General features: G+C 62.1%; 1 protein-coding gene across 1 annotated transcript in view; it reads left to right on the top strand.

The window, feature by feature from the left end:
- The window catches only part of HSF1 (heat shock transcription factor 1), a 59,959-nt gene extending 51,343 nt beyond the window's left edge, over positions 1-8,616 (top strand). The window contains exons 9-13 of the mRNA XM_015418502.1: positions 984-1,232; positions 6,709-6,814; positions 6,907-6,972; positions 7,427-7,496; positions 7,772-8,616. Coding sequence (XP_015273988.1) covers positions 984-1,232; positions 6,709-6,814; positions 6,907-6,972; positions 7,427-7,496; positions 7,772-7,977 — 697 coding nt within the window. The 3' untranslated portion in view covers positions 7,978-8,616. The remainder of the gene's footprint in view (positions 1-983; positions 1,233-6,708; positions 6,815-6,906; positions 6,973-7,426; positions 7,497-7,771) is intronic.
- Positions 8,617-8,913: the final 297 nt, after the last annotated feature.

Here is an 8,913-nt window from a genome sequence, read left to right as displayed (position 1 = left end):
CGTCCCAGGATCTCTGTGAATGTGCTGAGACCATGGAGGCCATCCGTGGGGTGCGAGAAAGCCCACCTAGCAGCAGAAATGCCGGCTTCCTTGCAATATCCCTGAGGAGTGGGATGGCAGCTCCCACATCACCCATTTGGCTTGGGGGGGTGGGCAACAGCGGGAGGGCTCCTGGAGTTCAGGCCCTGCTGATGGACCTCCCGACGGCCCCTGGGTTTTGGCCCCTGTGTGACACAGAGTGTAGGTCCGGAAGGGTCACTGGCCTGATCCAGCACGGCTTCCCTGATGCTCTGACTGCTCTGTAGTCCCTGCAGCCCTTGTGTGGGTCATTCCCCAGTGCACCGCATCCCTTGGGCATCGGGTCCTTTTCTCAGAGTGTGCTCAGGAGCCTCGGTGCCTCTGCTCAGCCACCCCCCCACCCCCACCCCGGACGCACATGTCCGAGCCTGCAGGCCCCCTCAGTCTCCTCTGCAGGGCGAAGGGCTGCCCAGAACTCCCATGCCATGGAATGCCCAGGGGGCACAAAGCCAGAAGCCCTCCTCCCCCCACCTCTGGCTGGATAGAACTGGCACCGTGGCGGAATTCTCTGCAGCTGTGCTTTATGGCCGTGTGCGTGCCTCCGCTGGGAACCCTCCGTTGGAAATGGGAACCAGATGCTTCCCTAAATGGGTCATCGGTGCTTTGTTCTTTTATACCTGTTGACCATTCCGGTGGGGCTAATTGAACCTCCCACACCTCTCTGGTTGGGTGCTGGAGGGAATTTCCATCTGCCAGAGAAACCTTATCCCCTTCCCCCCCCCGCCGCCCACCCCCTCTTCTCTGCCCATTCCCATGGCTCGGAAAGGCGGTTGAGGGGCAGGCGGAACATGGCCGTGGGCCAGACTGATGCATTTACCAAACCCCAGCAAAGAGGGGACGCCGTGCCAAGGAGGAAGGAAGGAAGGAGCCCATCCTTGCCCCAGGCCAAAAACATTTTGGAGGAGGGAACTGCGGGGCCAGAAATTGGTCCGTATCAAAGAGGAGCCCCCCAGCCCCCCTCGCAGCCCCCGGCCTGAGGAGGCCAGCCCCGTCACGGCTCCTGCTGCCGCCGAAACCCCCCTCTCGCCCGCCGCCTTCATCGACTCCATCCTGCAGGAGGAGGAGTCCGGCAGCCCCGCAGGCCCCACCGCAGGCAGCGTCCTCGTGCAGCCCCCGCCCCCCGAAAAGTGCCTCAGCGTCGCCTGCCTCGACAAGTAAGTTGGCAGGGGGGGAACCAGGCTGCAGAGCTGGTGGCGGGACAATTGTAGAGTGGGGCAAGAGTGAACAAGAGCCCAGGACGAGGTCAGTGAGTCATTCCCTCCCGCCGTCTGCCTCCCCAACACTCGGCCCGGCTGTGGTACAGCGGTAGCACATCTGCCTGGCATGCAGGAGGTCCCAGATTCAACCCCTGCCATCTCCAGTGACGGGAAAGGGCTTCCTCTGCCTGGAGACCCTGCTGAGACCTGCTGCCAGTCTGAGTAGGCAACACTGACTGTGATGGACCCAGGGTCTGGTTCGGTATCGGGCAGCTTCAAGCCTTCATAGCACTCCTCCTCTTTCTCCAGTTTGGTGTGGTGGTTAAATGCGCGGACTCTGATCTGGGAGAACCGGGTTTGATTCCCCACTTCTCCTCCACTTGCAGCTGGCTGGATGACCTTGGGCAAGCCGTAGTTCTGATAAGAGCTGTCCTTGAAAAAGAGCAGTTCCTGTCAGAGCTCTCTCAGCCCCACCCACCTCACAGGGTGTCTGTTGTGGGGAGGAGAAGGGAAAGGAGTTCGTAAGCTGCTCTGAGACGCTGAGCGAAGGGCAGGGGGTATAAATCCAATCTCTTCTTCCTCCTCCTCCTCGTCCTTCACTCCCTTGTGAACGGCAGCCTCAGAGCGGAGGACTTCCGGGCTCTCCCAGGTCAGTGGGCCATCAGCCGGTCGTCTCAGACCAGATTCGGCCAGGGGACCGTCACCTGCTGACCCTTGCCCAGGACGGACACTGCCCACCCAGCTGAGTCCTCACACACCCCTCCCCCTCCCATCCTGAGTGGGGCTGACTCTGTGGCACTGCAGAGGGGTCCCTCCTCCCCTGTTTGGGGCAAGCCTCTTGCTTGCCCAGAGCTCAGGTGCTCAGCAGCATCTTGGGGTCTTTCTGGGCTTGCTCGGACCCCTCACTGCAGGGGCCTCCACCAAGCTCCTTGGCCCCGGCTTTATTAGCAACAAATGAGTTAAAACACAGTATTTAAATAAGTAAAACCACAACATATAAAATCATGGGTGCCAGTAACATAGATGTCAACAGGGGTCATTTTGTAGAAAAAGAGGTGCAGGAGCTTATTAGCATAACTCATTAGCATAACTTATTTGCATATGCCACACCCCCTGACATCACCGGAAGTGTGTCGGAAGGCAACACCCACCGCTCAGGCTCCACTGGACTGTTTTGGATTGCTAGCTATTGGGGGGGGGGGACATGCAGATCTGTCTTTGCACAGGAGGGAGAGCTTGTACCTGAATAAAACCTGGTCTTAAAGGTGCCACTGGACTGTTTTGGACCAGGGGGGCCGGGGGTGAGGAGCTCTGCGACTTACCTGGCTGCTTCTTGCTCTGACTGAGGGCTGCTGGGAGCAGGGGGTGGGGCTTGTTGCATGTGCCCGCCCCCTTGGGCGCTTTACTGCTGGAGCTCTGCTCCTGTGCGCTCCTGCAGGAAATGACCCCTGGGTGTCAGTAAGTATTAAGAAGGGATGGCGGTGTGCTCTCCAGGCTGTTCCCTTCTCCAGAATTCCTGGGGAACAGAAAGAACCACAAGCATAAGGTACGAACGCTACACAGAACTACTCTTAGTCAGAGGAAGGTCGCTGCTCTCTCCCGCCAGGCAAGTTCCTGCCTCTGACTTGGCCAGCAGTGGACACAGAAGGAGAGCCAGTCGAATGACTGGCTTGGGGTGAGATCTGGTTCACCCAGGCAGTAGAAGGAGACGGAATTAAGGAGGCGGGGCGCTCTGCCAAGGGAGAATCCCCGTGCCTAGAAAACCGACGCACCAGGGAGAAGGGTTCCAGCCTGGCCTCTTCCTCGTTCCTGAGGAGCAGAGGATCTCATGGCGTGTTCAGTTTGCTCTTGCCGTGAGGCGACGCCAGGTGCGAGGGTCCCGGCCCTGATCAGACCGCCCCTCTCTTTCAAAGCCGTTCAATGCCCAACCAAAGGCCCTGGGTGTGGCCCTGGTTTCAGACAGATCCCAAAAGGGAGCAAGAGAATGCCCAATGCAGACTCCTGCCCCCATCCCCATTCCCTGACACCCTGGGCGGGGCAGCGGGGAGTAGGCTCCAGGGTGCGATGCTGCTGCCGGCCCCTTTGCCCCAGACCAAAAGGGGCACTTTGATGCCGGAGGCCCCACTGGTGGCCCGGAGCTCTGCAGCAGGCAGAAGGGGTCGCTCTGGAACCTGCAGCCTTCCCTGGTGCAGAGAGGCAAGAGGGAGGCATCCCAGGGAGGAAGGGGCCCAGCTTCTTGACACACACCCCCCCGCCTTTCTCGGCTGTGCTCAGGATACGTGATGGCAGACCTGGAAAACAGGGAGGATCCCAGGGAAAGCCTGCCCTTAGCCCAAGGCCTGCCGGACTCCCCTCCAGCGGCTCCCTTCCTGTGTGCCGGAGGCCACCGGTGCCGTGCCCCAGCGCTTGGAGAGCCCAGTGAGGAGGCCTGCAGGGGCCCAGGTCCAAATCCCCGCTTGCCAATGAAGTTCACTGAGCGACTGAGGGGGGGGGGGCAGGTGCTCGCTCTCAACCTAAACGGCCTCACAGGAGTGTCCTGAGGGTAACAGGGCAGTGGGGAGAAGTCTGCCTGCCACCCTGGGGGGCTCCTTGAAGCACGGATGGGGTACAAACGCAGCAAGCAGGGAGACCACCTGGGTGCCCTGGCAGAGGTGCACAGCTGTCCGTAACAGACACCGATCCCTGTGAGCAGACCAGTCCCTCCTTTGCCCTCTTGGAAGAGGAATTCCGCCTTGCCAGATGCCTCTTCTGTTCCGTTACTTTGCCATTGAACGCACAAAGTTCTGCCCGTGCTGTGAAGGGGCACCAAGAAACCCCGAGCTTTTGTCTTGGGGCAGTTGCCCCAGAGACCCCACATCCCCGAGGCTGACTGCCGTCTGGTCGTGGCTACCTCGTGCTTTCCCCCGCATCATGCTCCTTCCCCTCCCTGTCCTGGGTGACCCAAGAGACGGGGCGTGACTCACGCGTGCGCAGCGCCCCAGGCCGGAATCCATCTTTCGTGCCTGTTGAAAGTAACCTCTGTTTCCTCCCCAGAGGCAACGGGCCTTTGGAGTCTAGTTTTCTTCTCCCCTTTGTCGTCTCTTTCAGTTTGGCGCGTACTCCGCAGATGTCTGAGATCGCCCGTCTTTTCCCCAGCCCTTCTTCTTCCTCTCTGCACTGCAGACCACAGCAAGGGTTAGCATTTCCGTGGCTTGCTGCTCCCCAGGGGGAGCGGGGTGAATATGGGGGCAGGAAGCCCCGTGCGCCGCCTCCCCTCCGAGGGCCAGTGGGGTCAGGCACTTGACGCGGGGGAGAGGGGAGTCCCCCGCTCGGGTCAGGTGAGGTGGACCCCACAGCCCTGAGATGCCTGGCTTTTCTCCCTCCGGTCAATGGCCCTGGTGCTCTAGGGGTGTGCTGAGAAACTAGAGTGGCTGTGCTGCTTTCGGGCAGACATTCTTGTGTTCTCCTTTGTGCGAACTGCCGCCTAGGCTGAAGTGGGTTTGGGGGGTGGTCTAGGGGGCCCCTGTCGGGGAGCACCGTGGCCCAGCCAGCAGTGGGAGAGGGTCCCCAGTTTGATACCCGGCATCCAACGGAAGACTCTCGGGTAGCAGAGCTGGCCCAAAGCTCTCTCTGCCGGAGGGCCAGCGGCAGGACACAGCAGAGGGCCGGCTTTGCCGTCCAGCGGCTTCACGCGTTCCCCTTGGGGTCCGGGCCCTGCAGCCCTCAGCTTGGAGACCCAGCAGAAGGGGGGGGCTGCGGTCCACTCCGTCCCCCTCCTTGGCTCTGCCGCCCACCTGCATTGCTCCGGCGAAGGGGGGAGGGAGTGTGTCTGCTGGTCCGGGGGGCCTCGACTGCACGGCCCTTAGCGTCAGGTCCGGTAGCACCTTAGAGACCAGCGAGGTTTCCGGGGCGTCCGCTTCCGAGAGTCCAGGCTCCCTGGGCTGGCCTTGGCTGGGAGGGCGGGGTATAAGTCTAAGTAAATAAGTGGTGAGACAGAAGGGACCACTGCACCCTTTCCCCCTGAGCCCGAAAGGTTTGTGGGAGCTGGTGTGACACTCCTGTGGTTTCCAGGAGGAGGCTCATTGTCCTGCTGAGTGGTAGCACCCTCTTTGCTGCCGGCCACATCCCCCATGCCTCCTCTGAGCGGTCAGGCAGCTGCCGGCACAGGGGTCATTTCGTAGAAAAAGAGGTGCAGGAGCTCATTAGCGTAACTCAATAGCATAACCGGAAGTGTGTCAGAAGGCAACACCCACCGCTCAGGCTCCACTGGACTGTTTTGGATTGCTAGCTATTGGGGTGGGGGACGGAACGTGCAGATCTGTCCTCGCAGAAGAGGGAGAGCTTGTACCTGAAGGCGGGCCGGGGGGGGGGTCTCTGCAACTTACCTGGCTGCTTCTTGCTCCTCGTGGCCCAACTGAGGGCTGCTGGGAGCAGGGGGCGGGGCTTGTTGCATGTGCCCACCCCCTGGGCTCCTTACTGCCAGAGCTCCGCTCCTGTGCACTCCCGCAGAAAATGACCCCTGTTAAGGGTCCAGAGGGCCTGGCTGAGTGGTGAAAAATCCAACCTGGAGGGAGGGGGGGTCCTTCCTCTCCCCCTTCGCCTGGGCTGACCCCGCTGAGAATCGACCTCCAGTGCCTTTCCTGGGTGCCCTTTTCCAAAATCTGACTCGGTGCTCCTCGCCCTCCTGGCTTTGTCGGTCAGAGAATGGCAGGGAGCGTGAGGGTCCGCTCCCCCCTCCGCACTTCAGCCCACCCTCCCTCCCCTCTGCGTGGCTGGGGCCCAGCTCACTTGTGGCGGTGGCGGCCCTGAGTCAAGCCCCGCCCTGGCCACACCCTCCACAGGGGCCCCCGGGAAGGTTCAGGCGAGCCGTGCTGCTTCCGAGGGAAGCTGGGTCCCCGCCATCCCAGAGCAGATCCTGCCCTCAGGAAGCTTCGTCGCTCCACCAGTCTGGACTGGAGGGGAGCTGAGCAAACACCGCTCACTCGCGCCCGGCTCCCCCCACCCCCCCACCCCACCCCCCAGTTCTCAGGTGCTTCATAGCCATGGATGATGCTGCGCAAGTTCGAGGAGACGGCTTGGAAGCCTCCTGTATCCAAAGCGGACAGGCAGCGTACCTGTCGTGACGGGCAAGAGAGGCCAATTTCAGGGAGGGAAGAGGTGGTGGCTGCGAATGGCCACAGGCCACGCGACCCCCTCCTCTCAGGCACCGACAGCCGTGTCTCCCGCCCCCATCCATAGCTGGGAGAAGCTCCTGTTTGTGTCTTCAGTGAGGCCACGCTGGAACGGATAACTCCCCGTCTCAGTCCCCCCCCCAAGGCCCCCGGCTGCTCCTGAGAACAGGCAGGGGTGAGGGTGGGGAGCTCCTCTGGGGGGCCGGACCCGCGCCGCAAGAGGCGCTGGGCTCGGAGCGGGGCCCTGACTCTGGCCGTGCTCCTCCTCTCTGTCGTTTCCCCAGGAGTGAGCTCACTGACCACTTGGACACCATCGATTCCAACCTGGATAACCTGCAGACCATGCTGACGACCCACGGGTTCAGTGTAGACACGAGCGCCTTGCTAGATGTAAGTCCCCCCTGTCCCGTTTTGGGGTGGGGGGGTGGGGGGGTGTTGTGCTTCCCTCTCCTGACAGTCGCTTCCTTTCACCCTGTCGACAGCTCTTCAGTCCTTCCATGACGGTGACGGACGTGAACTTGCCAGACCTGGACAGCAGCTTGGCCAGCGTGAGTTTGCGCTCGCAAATCTCCAGAGGGAAGGACACCCCCCCCCCCCGCCTGGAGCCACGGGGGCACATGAGGGTGACGGGGGCCTCCCCCAAATATGTCCAGCCCCCCAGGGGAGGGAGAGGGGTCTTCCTGCTTCCACAGCCGGGTTCTTCTGCTGGGCCCAGGCGTTGCTTTTCCCACCAGGCACGGTGGGCTGGTACTTCAAGGGGGCCGTTCTGGGGTGCTGTTATGGGTAGCCAGGCGGGAGACAGGGACCCCGGTGGAGCGGGCTCAGCTTTCTCCCTTCTCGCTATTTGGGATAAGATTGGGGCGGGGGCGGGAATGTGACTCTGGAGTGGCCTCTCATGAGGCTGCCCTGGCCGTGCGACAGCAGCTGCTTCCCTCCGGCCTTTGGGAAGCCGCCTGCGTTGGGGGGCTGGATCACCCACTGAGCCTCTCCTCCCCCCCCCAGATCCAAGACCTCCTCTCGTCGCAGGAGCAACAGAAGCCCACGGAGACAGAAGCCTCCCCAGCAGACGCAGGTCAGTGGGGGGTGGCCCTTCTCGAGCCCCAGGGGAGCACCTGGGTCCCCTGGCCCCCCTCTCTTCCTCCTGGGGCTCTTTGGGCTTCTCTCCCAGCCAGAGACCCCCTCCCTCCCGCTCACTGACCGGCTAGCCTGACGTAGGGCACTGTCCTCTCTCCCTGGGCGGGAGAGCTCCTTCCCCAAGCCCTCCCGCCCCCCTCAGCCTTCTGCTCCCGGAGGGGCTGTCCCTAGCTGCCCACCACCGCTCATCAGACTGCCCGTCTCCCACTCTAGGCAAGCAGCTGGTGCACTACACCGCCCAGCCCCTCTTCCTGGTGGACTCCAGCTCCATGGACGTCGGCGGGACGGACACGCCCATTTTCTTTGAACTGGGGGAAGGGCCCTGCTTCATGGAAGGAAACGACTACTTGGAGGACCCCACCATCTCCCTCTTCTCCGGGACGGAGCACCCCAAGCCCAAGGACCCGGCCGTCTCCTAAGACCCAGCCCGCTCCAGCGGGGAGAGAGACTACCCCGGCCAGCGGCTGCCGCCTCGCGTTGCTCCGACGCGGCCACGAGCTTCCTGATCTCTCTGGGGCTCTCCAGGGACGCAGGGGTTCCGCTTGTGTGTGTGTGTGTGTGCGCACGCGCGCTTCACGAGGTGTCCGGGGGCCCTCTTCTGGGATGGCGGCTCTGGGCAGGAAGGGGGGTCTCTGGAGAAGGCACGGGTGCACTGGGCAGCCGCCGCCCGTGGAGTCTGGTGAGCACGCTTGGCCTGCTGTGTCCCTGGTGATCCCCGCGCCGGACTGGGGGGCGGAGGGAACGCCTCTGGTGAGGACGGACGTGTTGGTTTCGAGCGAGAAATAAAAGTGTGCCCCCCCCCATGGGGGCTCGAGGGCCGGGTCCCCTTCTTGTGTCTGCCGTCCTGGAGGCTCCCAGAGGTCGGGGGGCACCCGTGTGAGAAGTCGCCCCTCCCTAACCCCCCCCCATTCCTTTTGGAGTGTCCCCCCATCGGGGTTTGTTTTCCTTGGCTTAGCAGTAAGAATTTGTACATTCACACTTTGATTGTTACTAGAAGAAATTGTATTTTGGATTTTTACATGAGAGAAGAAGCCCCCTCCCTCGTCCCCCCAACCTTTCTCTCCTCTGATATATAAATATCTATATATACATATGCAAATATATCTATATCTATACGAGACGGTCTGTGGGTTTTCTTGTGGCGGGAGGTCCTCCTGTTGTCGTGTGCCAAAGGGGGGAGGAGGAGGAGGAGGTCGTGCAGAAGAAGGCCCCTTCCTGCCCGCTGGTCCCGGTTGGTGCCCGGAGAGGATGGCAGAGACGCAGGGGCCGCTCAGGCCTGGGGCTGTGGCCCCCTGGAGATCCCCTCCTCTGCTCCTCCGCTCTTTGGCTGCTTGCTGGGCTTGGGGTGGGGGTGG

Source organism: Gekko japonicus, unplaced genomic scaffold (assembly GCF_001447785.1).
Source record: "Gekko japonicus isolate JY-2015 unplaced genomic scaffold, Gekko_japonicus_V1.1 scaffold275, whole genome shotgun sequence".
Classification (NCBI taxonomy): Eukaryota; Metazoa; Chordata; class Lepidosauria; order Squamata; family Gekkonidae; genus Gekko; species Gekko japonicus.
This window is presented reverse-complemented; position numbering and strand designations above follow the sequence as displayed.